Source organism: Zootoca vivipara, chromosome 1, assembly GCF_965207765.1.
Source record: "Zootoca vivipara chromosome 1, rZooViv2.hap1.1, whole genome shotgun sequence".
Lineage (NCBI taxonomy): Eukaryota > Metazoa > Chordata > Lepidosauria > Squamata > Lacertidae > Zootoca > Zootoca vivipara.
This window is the reverse complement of record NC_142582.1, coordinates 58,299,540-58,316,991: the sequence shown is the minus strand read 5'-3', so window position 1 is coordinate 58,316,991 and position 17,452 is coordinate 58,299,540. Positions and strand designations below refer to the sequence as shown.

Sequence of the window (17,452 nt, the reverse complement as noted above, 5' to 3'; positions counted from 1 at the left end):
GGGAGCGGCCGCCAAGACCACATAACACCGGTCTTGAAAGATCTACATTGGCTCCCAGTACGTTTCCGAGCACAGTTCAAAGTGTTGGTGCTGACCTTTCAAGCCCTAAATGGCCTCGGTCCAGTATACCTGAAGGAAGCGTCTCCACCCCCATCATTCTGCCCGGACACTGAGATCCAGCACTGAGGGCCTTCTGGCGGTTCCCTCGTTGCAAGAAGCCAAGTTGCAGGGAACCAGGCAGAAGAACTTTCTTGGTGGTGGCGCCCGCCCTGTGGAACGACCTCCCACCAGATGTCAAAGAGAAAAACAGCTACCAGATTTTTAGAAGACATCTGAAGGCAGCCCTGTTTAGGGAGGCTTTTAATGTTTAATAGATTATTTTATTTCATTTTTCTGTTGTAAGCTGCCCAGAGTGGCTGGGGAAACCCACCAGGTTGGGCGGGGTATAAATAATAAATTATTATTATTATTATTATTATTATTATTATTATTATTATTATTATTATTATTATTTTGTTGTTGTTGTTGTTGTTGTTGTTATTATTATTATTATTATTATTATTATTATTATTATTATTATTATTATATTTAGTAGGATCTTGAGGATCAGTTTCACGGGGACTTCAGTTTCAGGGCAGAATATACTGTAGTTAGGGTTTCTAAAAAGAGTCTATTCATTAAGAAGTAAAGATCACAGAGCATAAGAAACTATCAGTTTCTGAGATAAGCTAATGTGTATGTTACTTGATTTCTTTTTCTCCAAACACATCTGAAAAATTGAAGCAAAGTTTTAATTCCGCTTGTTTGCAGGAGCCCAAAGGAAGGAGGTCTTCAAGCAGAAGTCGACCAGCTGAATGATGAACTGAAGACTATCAAGAAGGACCATGAGAAGGTGGATGAGTAACAGACACAGTAACACTGGGTGGCCTTTTTGACAGGCCAGATGTCACAAACACCTGCAAGTGGCAATTTAAAGAACAAAGTAAACAAACAGCGCTATTGAAAAATGGACCAGAAGATAGGCAAATCTTGCTGGGTCAGGAATCATCCTGTTGATTCCCAGGATTCCTCCCATATTCCTTTTTTTTTTAATTCCAGCTTTCAGGTGGATGCTGACTGCACCTGGTAATTTGCTAATTTTTAATTTGTTAGTAGGGCCCAGAACTTTATGTCTTTTGATGTCTATTTGAGTCAGTTCTTAAGGATTTTGCCCTGAAAACGTCAGTTCAGGATTAGGTATCTGTCTTATATTTTCTCTAGAGACGATGGATGCAAATTTTAGATTCTATGCAGTCTCCTTACTTACCTTCAGCACACCTTTCACTCTCTTGTCAATTTAGGGTCCAATCTCCTCCCGGATATTTTCATAATTTCTCATGGTTGATTTTAATATTTCTAGCAATGTGCTTCCCAAATTCCTTTTTCACTTGCCTTATTGTCAACATACAGTGGTACCTTGCAAGACGAATGCCCTGCAAGATGAATTTTTCGCAAGACGAATGCGTCTTGTGATCTGATGGTGACTCGCAAGACGGATTCATTTTGCGAAAAATTCATCTTGCGAATCGCGGTTTCCCATAGGAATGCATTGAAATTTAATTAATGCGTTCCTATGGGCAAAAAAAGAAATTTCAATGCATTCCTATGGGAAACCGCGATTCGCAAGACGAATATTTCGCAAAACGAATTGACTCGCGGAACGAATTAAATTCGTCTTGTGAGGCACCACTGTACATTTGTTTTGCCAGAGTGTGTGCTCATTTGGGCAGAACACTTACGATGTTTTTTTTTTTTGTATTTCACATATTCATAAAAATAATGAGAAACAGATGTTGACGATTGTACACTTGATCCAAAACTGCCTTTCTTCGACTTTCTAGCTCTCGTTAACAGCCATGTGAGACCTATTCCAGAGTCACTTATGAAAAGGCCTTATATCTCCAATGTAAACAAGTATCAAGTGATGCATGTTGGAGCAAAAATATATATAAAAATTTCAAGTAGATGCTCATGGGGTCTGAACTGGAGGTGACAGACCTTTTCTGTGAACTGCCCTGACACCTCCGGGTATAGGGCAGTATATAAATTCAATAAATAAAATAATTTAATAATTTTAAAAACTGGATGTATTAACACTCTGCTTTGTGTGTGGAATTTGGGCTGCAATGCTATGTACACTTGCCTAGGTGATAACCCTACAGAACTTGGTGAAACTTACTTCAGAGTAAATATGCATAGCACCAGGCTGTTAATTGCAGGCTCCTGGCCTAGTATTTAATAGGCTCTTTCAGCGTATATGCTTTGCATTTTGAGTTCATGAGTTTAACATCTGCTGAAATCTCAAGAGTCTTTAAGCAGAAATATGCCCATTTTATCTGTGATCAGGCAGACTCATCTCAGTAGCTGGGAATATTAGTGAAATCAGTGGAACAAGAAAAGAAGCATTATCCTGGAATAAACTTTAAATGAGGCCTGTCTTTTGCTGGCTTTTCTTTTGCCAGCAGATAATTTGGGGCCTTGGCTTTTTGATAAGCCTCCAATATCTATTATTTCTCTTGTCCATCATTCCCTTTATTTTATCTTTTATTTTTCAAAAGGAGATAAAAGTGATGGAAGATAAACTTGTAAAGACAAAAATGCAGGTTATGTATTGGCAAAAGACGGCAAGAACCCACTCAAGAAAGAGGGATGACGAATCAGACTCTGAGTCTAGCACTTCATTGGATGAAGGGGCCAAATTAGCATGCGAGTGCTTCGAGGTAGGAGGAACAAATGATGCACTGTACTGCAAATGGGTAGAATGCAGTGCTTTTATTTTACATTTAATAATAATTAAGTCATAGAAGTATAATCATTCGGTGATATCCAGCTAAGTCATACGTACTCAAAGTAGGCTCATTGATTTCATGGCTTCTACTGCGTGTGACTAACATTGGATATAACCCACTGCATATACAGTGGTACCTCTACTTACGAATAACTCTACTTACGAATATTTCTACTTACGAATGGAGCTCCGTCCGCCATCTTGGATGCGGTTTAGATAGGATTTTTTCTACTTACGAATTTTTAGATAGGGTTGCTTCTACTTACGAATTTTTTCTCCCAATGCATTCCAATGGGATTCGACTTACAATTTTTTTCGACTTACGAATGTGCGTTCGGAACGCATTAAATTCGTAAGTAGAGGTACCACTGTATTCTTGCTGCTGCTTCTGGTTTTACAAGTTGCTGATGCAAGATGGGGACAGGTAACAGTTTTTGAAAGAGATGAAGGTGGTACGCAGAGCTGTAATTACCTGCGGGATGCGCACAGACATTTCTTGTGTCCCACACAATTATTTATGTTCCAACAGATTTTTGAAGCAAGAAATATGTATGTAGCCCATCATCAGTTCCTCCATTCCACTTCAAATCATTTTCTGTTTCCAGCCACGGGCTGAAATTTTATCCAATCCTGAACCTTACCTACCAGATGCATATTTTTCTTCGGCAAGAATGCTGCCTGTTGCCTCACTACTTTGCTGGTGCGTCCTCAGCGTAGTAATTCTGAAAAATGTCAGTACATGGGGGCAATGTGACGCTAGGAGGAATTTATAGCTTGCTGCTAGCATTTATGATGCTTAACCCTGTGGAAGAAAGGCTTTTGGAGACTGCTACAAAAAGTGTTATTTTGAAGGCTTTTTGGTGTGTGTGCTTTTTAAACTGGCTCACACCGCACCATAAATCCCTTGCTCACATAATATAATGCAAGTGTGTGCCCCTGTCAATTACCAGAAGGGAGGCAATGAGAAGCAGAGGATTGGCGCAGAGTTTGTGTGCTAGGGGGTTGGCTAAATGCTGGGAAAACATTTGAGGCCAGAAACAGAATACTACACATTCTTCATGCATCAGGATTCAAATGAGATTAAACTGCATGAGCTGCAAATGGACTCACTAGCTGGTGATTTATTAGTGCAGTTAGCAGGGGAAAGTCCTGGCTGTGCTAGATGCAGAATGATACCCCAAGGCACTGGAAGAGAGATGGAAGCCTCCCCCCTCTCTCTTACAGTATTTCCTAATGTTCATTTCACAACAGACCTGCCTTCCTCTATCAGCAAATGTCTGTACAGTTTATACATAAACAACTGAAGAAAACGTAGAAGAGCTAAACCACTTTTAAAAAGCAAGCAAGCACAGGACAGCAGCACCCAAAACTAGTCAAAACCACCACGTAACATCCGTGGTAGCAGCGTATTGTCAGTTTGCACTTACTGCAAATGCCCCTCTTAAACAGTAAGCCCAGGTTGCTTAAATGGCCACCCTGGCAGGAACTCCCATGCACCCACTGGTTAGGGGGTTGGACTAGGACTTGCGAAAGCAGGGTTCAAATCCCCACTCAGCCCTGAAGGTCTTGGGCCAGTCCCCATCTCTTAGCTGAACCAATCTCACTGGGTTGTTGTGAGGATGAAATGGGAAGGAGGAGAACCATGGACACCACCTTGAGATCCTTGTTTATAAAGGTTGTGTATACTGTATATGAATAAAACAATAAATTGTTGTAGCTGGGATGCCACTGAAGCTTTTCATATCAAGTGCACCACAAACCCACAAAGGAGAGTGCATGCAGTCAGGGGAGACATGAGAAGGGCTGAAACCAAGAAAAATATAGCTCCATCTCAGCACTCTCTTCTGTGGGTTTATCGTGAGCATCAATTAGAGATCAGGGGGCAGAACTCTTTGCCCTTCTCCCAGTCAATGACTCGCTCTTGTTGCCCATGGCTGCCTAGGCAATGCTGAGCTGTAGAAAGCTCATGTGAGAAACAGGAAAAGCTCCTGGGCCAAACCGAAGCTTTGTCCCTCAGAGATGTCAGTAACTCAAAGCTCAGAGGAAAGTCTAAGCAGTTCCGCAATGGCAGCTTAACAGGAAAGGTTAGGAGAGGTGTGAGATTGGGTCAAAGCAATTACTTCATTATCTTGACATCATTTCAGAGAGACAGAGAAGTGTGCACAGAGCAGCCAAGTGGCTAATGGGAGGAGAGGGAGAGGAGAGGAAGCAGAGCGGGCGAGAGCAAACCCATATTTTACCAATCATGTGCCCAGGGATACCGCAGGCTCTTGTGCAGAGAGCCTCCAAGCTTCTTCAGAATGCGCTCTTCCGACAGTAAAGAAAAAGACTAGCACCCCAGCACCATACTTCTTAATGAGGATGATGATTCCTGGATGGAGACTTTGTAAGCCAACTTAGTAAGAGAAATGAGTTTTAAAAGATTCAGGAAAAGTCCAGAACTTACATAACTGCTTACATAAGCTGCAGCATCAAAGCAAGGCAGGAGAAGGAGGACACCTTGAGGCTGCAGCTGAGCTGAAGGGGCATTGAATAAGAGCATAAAAAGAGCCCTGCTCAAGGTCCATCAAATTCAGCATTGAATTTCATGGGCTGGCCCATGAGAAGCTTCTAAGCAGTCAAGAGAGCTGGATTGTACATGTTCACCCTGTGCAAACCCCTCTGCCCTGCATAATCCCTTCCCTGGTTTGGGGTGGCTCAGTCAGTAAGAGCATGAGCCTCTCAAGCTCAGGTATGGGTTCGATCCCCATGTTGGGCAAACGATTCCTGCATTACAGGGGGTTGGACTAGTTGGCTCTCATGATACCTTCCGACTCTACAATTCTATGATTCTATTGCTATTCATGCATTTGGGACCAAGTGTGCAGAGAGGCAGATTGCTGAATGTGTGTTGGCAGCCTCCATGACCCACAACCCTCAGCCTGCTGAAGGCATGCCCCTAATGCATCAGTAGCATTGGAGAGGGGCCGGCGTGGGGCATGAGCATGCATATCCGCACATGACTATAATTTTTAGATTTCTGGAGGAGGACACATTTGATAGGCTGCCTGGAACCTTGAAAAGAAGCACCTCTTATCACAGCAGTCTTCTCCACCCTTCAAATGTTTCAGACTACAACTCCCACTATCCCCGGCTGTTGGCCCTGCTTGTTAAGGCTGATGGGTATTCCAAAGCACACAAGCTTTGTGGATGCCTTTCATAAGGTCAGTGCCATGAAGACAAGAGAAACCAGAAGTGTGTGAGGGCTAGATACGGTACTTGACTCCTCAAAACCCACATACAGAAACTCTGCCATCTAGCACAATACTATATAGCCCATCTCAGTTGAATGAAGCGGCCTTAGAAGCAACCAGTGTGACCTTATTAAGCATACCATCTTAGTATAATAAGTCAATGTGTTCATAAGTATAACCGCCTTCTGATGCAAATCCTTGTTATATGTTTTTTTCCTGAAAAATAAAGGCTGAAGGATTATGACTTGTCAAAAGGTACTTTGGGATCAACCGCTGAACTGAGCAGTGATAGGAACTCAGATCCAAGTTTAACACTTTTAACATACTGTAGTGACTAAGCCACATTCATTTTCACAGTAGTTTCCATGTATCAGATCAGAGAACTGCCTTGGTTAATACGTTGTAAAAGGGCTAAGTAGACCAATAGACTGGCTTGATGGTAGCGCTCTCTCTCTCTCTCTCTCTCTCTGTGTGTGTGTGTGTGTGTGTGTGTGGTGTGCTTGAACAGTGTTTGAACTACTCAGGTTTTGTTATGGTGGTGTGGCATCCTTCATTTTAAAAGCAAAAATAGATGCCCCACCCTGCCTGAGTTAAAACTTATGTTATTGCCTATGTGTATGCACATTAAAGTAACTTGTCCTAGAACTAACACTCTCTCACACACTTATATCCCACTTATCTCAATTTGTGTCTGAATCAGTACTAATACCCCTCTCTCTTTCTCTCTCAGATGATGGCAACCCATCTTTAAAAGTACAGTACTGTTACTGTAGACCCAATATTAATTGCAATAACTGGCCAGTAGGGGGCACTCACTGCTTGCAAAAAGTTTGAAGCCTGTTTTCCTTTTTCTTCTCAAAAGCAAATGCATCAGAGCCCCAGATTATGCAGAGTGCTGACAAAATACAATTTCATTTGTATTTTGTTTCACTATATAGCCTGCTTCATCGCAAATGATCAGAATACTGTAAATATTTTTTTTAAAGGCAAAATATAAACTAACTCCAGTCACAAAACATCACCACTAATAAGATCCTGAGCATTTGCAAGAAAATTTTTGATTTTGCTCTGTGGTGGCTGTTGAGTCCCAGGCCTTACAAACTGGTTGCATTTACAACTGAATCAGTCTTTTTCCTCTGGCCAAGCTCCTAAATGGGGGGTAAGATCCCAAACAGGTTGCTAAGGCATTGCCCTTGCCTTTTCTGCCGCTTATTGTCTCCTACTACCTCCATTGTCCCATCCTTGCTTCTCATGTGCTCCCCCCACCCCCATCACACAGTGGCTTGTCCCATTGTCTTGAAAGATCTACATTGACTCCCAGTATGTTTCCGAGCACAATTCAAAGTGTTGGTGCTGACCTTTAAAGCCCTAAATGGCCTCGGTCCAGTCTTCACCTCCATCGTTCTGCCCGGACACTGAGAACCAGTACCCTCATTGTAAGAAGCCAAGTTGCAGGGAACCAGGCAGAGGGCCTTCTCGGTGGTGGCGCCCGCCCTGTGGAACGCCCTCCCATCAAATGTCAAAGAGAAAAACAGTTACCAGATTTTTAGAAGACATCTGAAGGCAGCCCTGTTTAGGGAGGCTTTTAATGTTTAATAGATTATTTTATTTCATTTTTCTGTTGGAAGCCACCCAGAGTGGCTGGGAAAACCCAGCCAGATGGGCGGGGTATAAATAATAAGTTGTTGTTGTTGTTGCTGTTGCTGTTGTTGTTGTTTTCACTCTTTTCAATCTTAAAAGGACTGATCTACCAGGTGGATTGAGGATTAGTCCTAGCACCCTTATACAAATATAAGGTGGAACTGGGAATACTGCATACAGCTCTGGTCACCCCATCTAAAAATAAAAATAAAAATAAAAAATATATACATTGCAGAGCTGGAAACGCTACAGAAAAGGGCAGCCAGAATGATCAGGGAACTCGACCGCCTCCCCTAAAGGGAAAGTCTAAAATGCTCGTAGTTTTTTAGATTAGAATACAAGGTGAATAAGATGGGACTCGAGAGGTTTAGGAAAGAATGCACATTGTGGAGAAAGTAGAGGTTTATTTTCTCCCTCTCACACCATGGTAGAGGTTTGGTCATCCAGTGAAAGATGAAAGGAAGTACTTCATTGCATAATTGATTTCTAGAGGTTGCTGCCCTAATGTGTTGTGATGGTCACTGGCTTAGATGCCTTTTAAAAGGGACAAATTAATGAAAGGCTGATCTATCAATAGCTGGAAAATGCAACAAATAAATTCTGACTTGAGGGATTGGCAGGCAATAATAGTATCTGACTTTCCCACCCTCTTGTGTAGCTCTGGTCGGAGACAGGAACAAAGATAACATCAGACACAAGTGATCTACATCTTCGGAGAATTCCAAAGCACACAAGCTTTGTGGATGCCTTTCATAAGGTCAGTGCCATGAAGACAGGAAAACCTAGAAGAGTGTGAGGGCTAGCTACTTGACTTCTCAAAACCCGCATACAGAAACAGCGCCATCTAGCACAATACTATATAACCCATCTCAATTGAAGAAAGCAGCCTTAGAAGCAACCAGTGTGACCTTATTAAGCATACCATCTATCTGAAGAAGTGTGCATGCACACGAAAGCTCATACCAACGACACACTTTCCGTAATTGGTCTATAAGGTGCTACTGGAAGGATTTTTTTTATTTTGTTTAGTATAATAAGTTTGCCTGCTTACAGTTTGCCTGTAATCACACTTTGTACCTTGTTATTGTTCCCTTACTCCTATGAAATTTAGAGGAAGAGACTTTTGATTAGGTATTAATGGCGCTGAAATGAGCATAGACTGAACTACAAACCCCAAAATTTGGGATTGCTCCCAACCAGTGCCAAATTTTTGCAGTTGTTTTGCAGCACTTGGTAGCAAAAAACCCCATGTTTTGCAGCACCCCTCCAACTGAGCAATTGCTACTCAAAGCTAGGGTCATAGCTATCATCCCAAATCACAATTGCAGGAAGCACATCAAGGAATACTTCAAGCCTGGGCTCCAAGTTAATGCCCGTGTTTTGCTATTGTTCTGCAAACTTTTTGAAGTGAAACCCTCACATTTTGTCACGCCCCCAACTGTGGGTTACTGCCTCAGTGTGGGTTGGGGCCATAATGGATTGACTCCTGACAAGCACTGTTTCTGGGAGACAAATTTTGGGGTTTGTAGTAGTTATTGGTGCTGGGACGATATTTCCCTATTTTAAAATAGGACCTGACACAATGGAACCCACAGTCTGTGTATGTGTGTGTGCACGAGCAAGTGTGTACACACATACTTCAACACAAGTATTCTCCCTCCAAAGGAGCAGGCAATGCCTTCAAGAGGTAATCTGGCAGCCTTACATAAGGAATATACCTTGTTTGGGCAAGGATTTGCTTAGCGTGCTTCATGGAGGGAACATAGATTTCACTTCACAGAATTAGCACATGTTTCCGTGTATAAGACGCCCCCATGTATAAGACAACCCCTATTTTTTGAGACCAAAATTAAGAAATAAATAATTGCAACATTCCATGTATAAGATGACCCCCCCCATTTTAAACTTTAAAAATTTTTTGGGGGGAATATAGTCTTAAACATGGAAAAATACAGTATTGTTATATTTCCTTAATCGGGTGTTTATCAGTGTCATCACCTTTCCTGCTTTTTAGTTTGGAAGTATTTCGCTGACTGAAGATGAAAAAGATGAAATAATCCTGAAATTAGAGAAGGCACACATTTGTGCGCTGGAGGGAAGCTCACAGGAAAGGTAATTGCAAACCGCAGGCTTTCTGACAGAAAAGGCCAAAAGGGGGCATGGTAGAAAAACAGCAGCTTGTCTGAGGTAAGTCGGTATCTGAATACATCTGAGAATGTAGTAGAAGCATCCAAGGCAGCTCTTGGTCCTCTGATTATTGCTTTACATCCTCTCAACAGTGCTATAGGGCAGGGCCAAAGGAACCCTTTTCAAGCAGAAGGCTGCATACGTTTGGACCAGGGATAGCTCAGTCAGTAGAGCATGAGACTCTTAATCTCTGGGTCATGGGTTTGAGCCCCACATTGGGGTTCGGACTACATGACCCTTGAGGTACCTTCCAGCCCTACAACTCTATGATTCTATGAAAAGTGAGCAAAGCAATGAATCTAGCAATGAGAAGGCTAGATTCTATATACACTTGCATATCCCTCTGTCCTCCAGCCAAACAAGCAAGGGGCAGTTCATGACATGCTGCAGCCAAAGAAAAATACACAAGGAGTGTGAGAAGCAGGGACAGTAGGGAGTAAGCCTGGGGGGGTGAGGTCTGGGGAGAGTCCTGGGGGCCAGTTAGAGAGGCTTGGGGGGCACATTCACACACTGGGTCTGAAGTTCCCGGTCCCCGCCTCTGTTATGGGGAAATCAGTACTTCCGTACATATTTCCTCTTGTGAGGAGTGGGGGGGGGCAAGCAAGGAGCTGTATGGCATGGTAGCCACCATGGATCCCTCCCCCCAACCTAGTGACCCTGCTATGCCCCCTTTTTGAAGCTGTCAGTTTCTGTCCTCTTTAAAATGAATGTGGGAAGTAGAGAGAGAAGATGCCTCTGCTCCAGTAGGCAGGGAGTGTGAAATATCTGTGAAGTATCACCATTGCCAAGGGATAGGGTGGCGCTGTGGGTTAAACCACTGAGCCTAGGGCTTGCTGATCAGCGCGGCTGGGTGAGCTCCCGTTGCTCGGTCCCAGCTCCTGCCAACCTAGCAGTTCGAAAGCACATCAAAGTGCAAGTAGATAAATAGGTACCGCTCCGGCGGGAAGGTAAACGGCGTTTCCGTGCGCTGCTCTGGTTTGGCAGAAGCGGCTTTGTCATGCTGGCCACATGACCCAGAAGCTGTACGCTGGCTCCCTCGGCCAGTAAAGCGAGATGAGCGCCGCAACCCCAGAGTCCGTTCTCCCCACTCCAGTGCTACAGCACAAATTTTCCATTAGTTCTTTTGCAAGAACAAGCAAATAGGTTATGCACTTTGTGCCACAGCACCCCATTATGTGTGGATAGGATACCACACTGCCCCTAATGTATTGGGTAGTCATCTGAATACAGCACTAAGAAGAATATCTGGGTTTGTTTGTTGAAAATTTTGGATTAGCCCAAAGGATGCATGTCAAACTCCCCACCCCACTTTACAGTTCACCTTCTGAACCATCCTCGTTGGCTGTCCTCACTTCTCAGAAATCAGACATCTTTTCAGTGCCTGACACCAAAATGATGGAGTCGTCTTCCTTCAATGCGGCAGCATCTTCAGAGAAAACGCCCATGGGGAAAAGTAAGTTCAAATTCTTCCTCTTTAAAAAATAGCCTGGCATTGGCTAGTTGATCAAAAAGTCGTACATGCAATGCAGACTCACCCACACGCATGTGCAATGCACATAGGCCCAATGTAACCTAGGTTAATCTCTTGGATTGTTCCACGTATGCTAAAGCATTGACTTTACTGACAGAGCCCCTCCAGACTGGTGGGTGGGTTTGTTCTAATGTATTCTGTAAGAGTGTCACTGCCACAATTATGACAGAAAGCGAGCCTCTTACATCCCTTCCTCACACAACTGCTGCCCATCTGGGGTTGGCCAGTTGTGCCTCGATTAGCCATTAGTCTCCCCCACCACTTCCCTATGAGCTCACAGCCCTTTCCCCAGGCAGGAAGAAGCTAAACTGCTTCCCTCCTTATTGTCTTTCCACCAGCAGGACTTTTTTGTTTCAACAGGCTTTTGGGTACGGACTGCTTTTTATGAAAGGGCTAGTGCCGTGTTGTTTTTATTGTAATTATTTGTAGGTTTTTTTTTAAAAAAATACATGTTATATATGTATATAGTTTTACTTCTATCAATGTTTAATTGCTTTTTTAATTATTGCTCTTTTCCATCTTTTTTGCCGTTCTCATTTTTATATGTAAGCAGCCTTGTGTTCCGTCAGGGGGGGAAGGCATGTCTAAATAAATAAATAAATATTCATGAATATTCATAAATGCAGATAACTTATTTGTATAATGTATTTATTTATTATTGGATTTATATCCCACCTTTCAGCCAAAGCACCCAAGCCAGTTGATAAGTTTAAAACATAAAGTGATATGTAAGAGAGAACAGGGAGACTTCTCTCAGACCCACTAAGGGTCATTTCCGGAGCTGATGGCTGGTGCTCTGTGGCCTGGGCTTCTCATCTGCCTTCCCCCAGGGCACACAGACCTTTCTAACGCAGCTAATATCATCACATTGTAATGTCTGACTTTCAGCTACAGTGTTTTCCCCTGGAAGTTTTCATTAGTTTTCATTAGTTTTCATTCATATGCCATATGAGTATATTATGTTTCAACTTTCAAAAGCTTCTTCCCTGGATTATTGGAGCCTTGCACAGTCTGGTCTCACTCTTGGACCGCTGTCAGAGGAAGAAATGTACACCCACATTTTGGCCTGCCCCTTCGTAGAAGAATGCAGGAGGTGAGTACCTTCAGAGGTCAACTCTGATATGAGCATTTGCTGCCATTTCTCTGCGACTCAGGCGAAGAGTGATAAGCCTCTGCCCTGCAGTTTCACCAGACTTAAGGAGAGACTCCTCCATGCTTTCTACTACTTTCCATTTTGAAGCAAACATTATTCCTTCCTCCTGGATGGTCTGTACGCTACTCCACTGTGTGTGAGAGTCTCAGTAAAAGCCCAGCCAGTAAAAGACAGGGTGCATCCACCCAGTAGCAACCCAGTTGCCTACCTGGCTTTCCAACTTTGAGTTCACTGCTGGTAAAGAAGATGGGGAAGGGTGAGGTGGCAGGGATGTTGTTGCAGTGTGGGCACAGTGGAGGGAGTGTTTGATGGGCTCCACCAGTGCCGGTACCACGCTGAACTCCCTGCCATCTTTTCCCTCTTAAGTTACTGGCAGCGGCCTCTGCCATGGGAAGTTAGATGACCAGTGCCAACCTATGCTGCTGTGCCCTGCTGACCACTCCTGGCTGAACCTGTGTCCACCTGTACACTGAGAGCTATGCCCAGGGGCCGCCCACCCCATCCTCTCGTAGTGCAATAGTAGTTCTGCCTTCAAATGAGAAGGTAGGCTTTTTCAGAGCAGGGAGCAAAGACCTTTCTTGGGACACTTTGAGACAACAGTGCAGAACAAGCAGCCCGCCTTCAGCTTTTTAATGTGTTGCTGCCCCACTTTTGGAGCGCTTTTTGAGGCCCTGTATCATTCATCAGTTTGCCCATCCATTTGTGTAGTGCTCCTTTTCTGAGACAATGTTCTGGGCCTACCTGCTGTCCATCACTGATCAACATGAAGGAGGCCCTCAGCAATGCAGGGTAGGGTCCACCCCTGAGGCATCCTCCGCCATTCTGTTAGACAGGTGTCTGGAGGATCCGGAGCTGCCAAAGAATCGTAAGTTATAAAGACCCAGAGAAGCAAAGCTGGGAAGAAGTTGGGCTTTTCACATTATGTGGATAACTGTGTGCTTAAAAGCATCAGCCAGCTAGACAAAGTCTGTAACCACTTTGTGGAGTACGCAAACATCTGCTCAGCCCATGACTACTGGTACATGCCCCCGTGTACACACACACACACGCACACACAGCCAACAACCTTCCAACCATCCCTTCATATGTTTACCACACACACACCTCATTGTTTAAGGAATAGCTGTTAGAATCACTTCACCTCAGATGAAGTGACTTTACCAGTACCAGTTCTCTCACACACCTGCTCTAAATCCATGTGCTTTAATTACCTCCTTATGTGCTTCCCTGCCCCATCTTTTTGGCTTTTAACCTCCTCAGTTGGCTTCTTATTTTTTTATCGCTTTTACCATCCTCCTGGAATATGTAATGGAAGTGGATCAAATATGATCTCTGACAGGATGTCATTTTGCCTGTTCATCTGTGACACAGCTTCTTGTCAGGCTTTTCTGCTCTTCCTCCTGGTATTCACTAGGAAATTGCAAATGGCCAATTTGCATATGGCAAATGTTTAATAATATTGGAAGTATAATAAAAATATTTCTGTTGAAGATAAACATGTATATCTGTAGTAGTTAACCCAATAAACTATAGCTGTTTATGCTCTATATACCTTAAAAGCACATTCAAAGCACAGTCTTTTCCTCAAAGAATTCTGGGCACTGTAGTTTACCCCTCACAGAGTTACAATTCACGTCCACATGTTAACAAACAGCAGTGCCCAGAATTCTCTGAGGAGAAAAATGTTCTTCAAATGTGCTTTGAAGGAAGGCATAGAGTGTATGTAGTCTAGACTTTGTATAGATGTGATCTCTTCCCCCCCCCCCCCCAGGATTGTCAGAGTGGTGCTTATCATGGGTGCTGTTGCACATGCAGAGGCATTCCCTGGCTCTCGGAGCTTTCTTCCCCTGCTGAAATTAGGCTTGTGAAAAGCATTTTGTTGCAGCCAATAGAAAGATTACAGAGTGTGCTTGGCCATTGTGTGCATGTAGTGCTCGTGACAGTTTGTCCAATTTGCAAATGCACCCATGAGCAAAAAAAAAAAGGTTGGTGATCCGTGCTCTGCCCTAAACAATCCTTTTCTAATTCTACTGTGTTTCCAGACAAATTCACAACTGTCTCAGCTGCTACTACTCTTGTAGCTTCAGACCGCCATTTTACTTATCTTGGAAACTAAGTACAGTGGAACCTCGGTTTTTGAACGTAATCCATTCTGGAAGACCGTTCCGAAACGTTCGAAAACTGAAGCATGTATTTCTGGAAGCATTTACTTATGGAAAATTCAATAGGGAAGCCGTGTGGCACGTTTGACTTCCGAAAAGCGTTCAAAACGGAAACAGTGGAAGGATTTTTTTTTATTTTTTTGTTTCAGGTTTTCGACATTCATAAACCGAAACAATCAACTTCTGAGACGTTCTAAAACCGAGTTTCCACTGTACAAGAGTTACAGATGACTAAGTTGGTCTGTGAGAATGATTGTGTGCAAAATGAACGGGTCACAGGGATAACCGGGGGGGGGGGGGTCAGGGGAGGAGTGGGGGAATCACAGGGATACGTCATGGATTGGCACAGGGTAGGGGAAATCACACAAATAACCCAAAGCAATATGTGGCAGGGCCAGCTAGTTGTTTATAAATCAGTCATACCTAACCCATCTTTTTCCTCCTCTGCCCCCTTTCTTCCCCTAGATGCCATATTGGTTCAGGACCATTAAGGATTGTGAGTGTACATAATACGGGCAAATATGTCCGAATCTTCAATACATTATTGAACAAGGAAATAGATTTAAGTGGCTACATCATCCAGCAATGGGTTAGAGACTTCCCAGTGTCTATCTATCGTTTCCCGAATGGCACCATTCTGCCTGCACAGCATCACATCACAGTAAGCAGCAGGGACCTCTCCTGCTTCCCAGTCCTGAGTGTGATATAGATACCGTATTTTTCCATGTATAAAATGCCCCCATGTATAAGCCACCTATTTTGGGGCACTAAATTTAAAGAAAATGAGGGGAGATGGCCCAAAATTGTTGAGTTTTTTTAAGGGGGAATTGCACTCGTGCTGGGCCGTTGCTGGGGGTTGGCAAAGTGGGAACGCTCCCTAGAGCACACGCCTCACTCAGCACTATCCGTGTATAGGACAACCCCAATTTTTGACATGATTTTTGAGTCAAAAAACCTCGTCTAATACATCGAAAAATTCAGTATATAGATATTATCTTGCTGAACAATAATTTCATGCCATAGGTAGTCCAAAACATTTTGCTCCAAACTGATGACATCAATATGAACTGAAAGTTAGCCCACTGGATTTAAGAACTGTAAAAAGTGATTTTTGCTATAAATATTTTCTATATCCTAAAATAAAATTGTTTTTTGAGCAAAGAAAGAAAGGGAATCAGTTGTCTCTATCTGAAATATTTCTAAATTGTACTATGTGCTTATGGGTAGAAAAATATTTTTAAAAAGCAAAATGGTTGTATGGGAAGTGTTTCTGCTTTCACAGAAATGTGTAATTCTGACCAACAAAACAGAATGCATTTCTACCAGCATTACAGGGAAATAATGGAATATATATGGGTGGAATTTAACATTGTGCTAACACAATTGTTCCATCAGCACAAGCATTTGTGTTTGCCAGACCAGGGTTTTTTTTAAAGCAGAGTTCCCGACTGCACAGGAATTTAATGAGCAAAGCCAAAAGGGATTAACAAATCAGTAGTAGTTTTCTGGACTGGTTCACTTACTGGATCTCCTCCTCATTCCAAATTGTCTTTCCAAGTACCTTTTCTCCCCATGAAGTTTGCAAATACAGGCCACCAGGCTACAGTTACAGATGAAAATGGGAGGTACTGTAGGTCATACATTAATGCTGTGTCTCGTCCATTTGCCCTATATTTTATAGGTGTGGGCTGCAGGGGCCAACCTTGCTCATGAGCAAGCTTCAAACATGCCACTAAGCAGGCAACATTTTTTCAGAACGGGTCCAGATTGCACAACCTGCCTCTGTGACTATCATGGCCAGGTGAACTGCTTTGTTTAATAGTTTGGAGGGGGAGGGATGTACAGCGTGTTATAATTTTCTAAGTTTTAAAAATTAAAAAGGGGGAAAGGCCCAAAAGGTTGACCATCCTAAGGTAATGATAGCCAACGTGGGACCCCCCCCAAATGTTGTTGGGTTACAACACCCATCATCCTTGACCACTAGACATAATGGTTGAGGTTGATGGGAATTGTAGTCCAACAACACCTGCAGGGCACCACATTGGTTATCCATGACGTAGGGTGGCATTGTATCAGAGTAAACTTAAGCATAGATTTGTAATACAAAACAGTATTTGAGTGTGGTGGAGCTCATGAATATACATGAAATGGCTGTTATGCACACTGTAAACAGTGAGAGGTTTCTGTTGAATGAGGTCACCAAAGACCTATGGCATTTCTGTGACATAGGGTGTTGTTTACATGGCGAATGAAGGTGTGTGGCCTGATTAGATTACTGAAGGCCAGCTAGGGAGGCCTAGGGGGCTGCAATTGGTTTCCCACATCCAGGGAACAGTGTATCTCTGGGTGTTTGTTTTGTGTGTCAGTTATAGTACCCCTGCCCCAAAGAGAACATCAGGTGCAGCCACCAAATGGCATCGCAGCTTGTTTGGAGCAGAGCATTAGTAGTTATAAGCCAGCAGTTAAATATTAATGGCCACTTCTAAAATTTTGAATAAATAAGCATAAACCTAAGTATGTGATCCTAGATTGTAATTTCTGGATCAACAGCTGATACACATTTATGGCTGTTGGGAATGAAGGACATGCTAAAGGACTTGCATGCCCTGAGGGGAAAGCAGAAGAGGGAATGTCTACCATCCACTTCTGAATAGGTCCTGAGAGAATCCATCCTTTTCTCATGCGTTGATATAACAAATTGTCAACTACCATGGGAGC

General features: G+C 43.1%; 1 protein-coding gene across 3 annotated transcripts in view; it reads left to right on the top strand.

Annotated features, from left to right (window-relative positions):
* Positions 1 to 17,452, top strand: part of LMNTD2 (lamin tail domain containing 2) — a 33,998-nt gene that overhangs the window by 8,749 nt on the left and 7,797 nt on the right. For 2 of the 3 annotated variants that reach the window (XM_088665801.1, XM_088665808.1), the window contains exons 3-10: positions 811 to 892; positions 2,598 to 2,759; positions 8,360 to 8,458; positions 9,716 to 9,813; positions 11,205 to 11,341; positions 12,398 to 12,512; positions 15,200 to 15,395; positions 16,416 to 16,535. In XM_088665801.1, coding sequence (XP_088521927.1) covers positions 811 to 892; positions 2,598 to 2,759; positions 8,360 to 8,458; positions 9,716 to 9,813; positions 11,205 to 11,341; positions 12,398 to 12,512; positions 15,200 to 15,395; positions 16,416 to 16,535 — 1,009 coding nt within the window. Of the gene's footprint in view, positions 1 to 810; positions 1,126 to 2,597; positions 2,760 to 8,359; positions 8,459 to 9,715; positions 9,814 to 11,204; positions 11,342 to 12,397; positions 12,513 to 15,199; positions 15,396 to 16,415; positions 16,536 to 17,452 lie in introns of all 3 variants that reach the window. The other variant, XM_088665817.1, reaches the window with a different exon arrangement.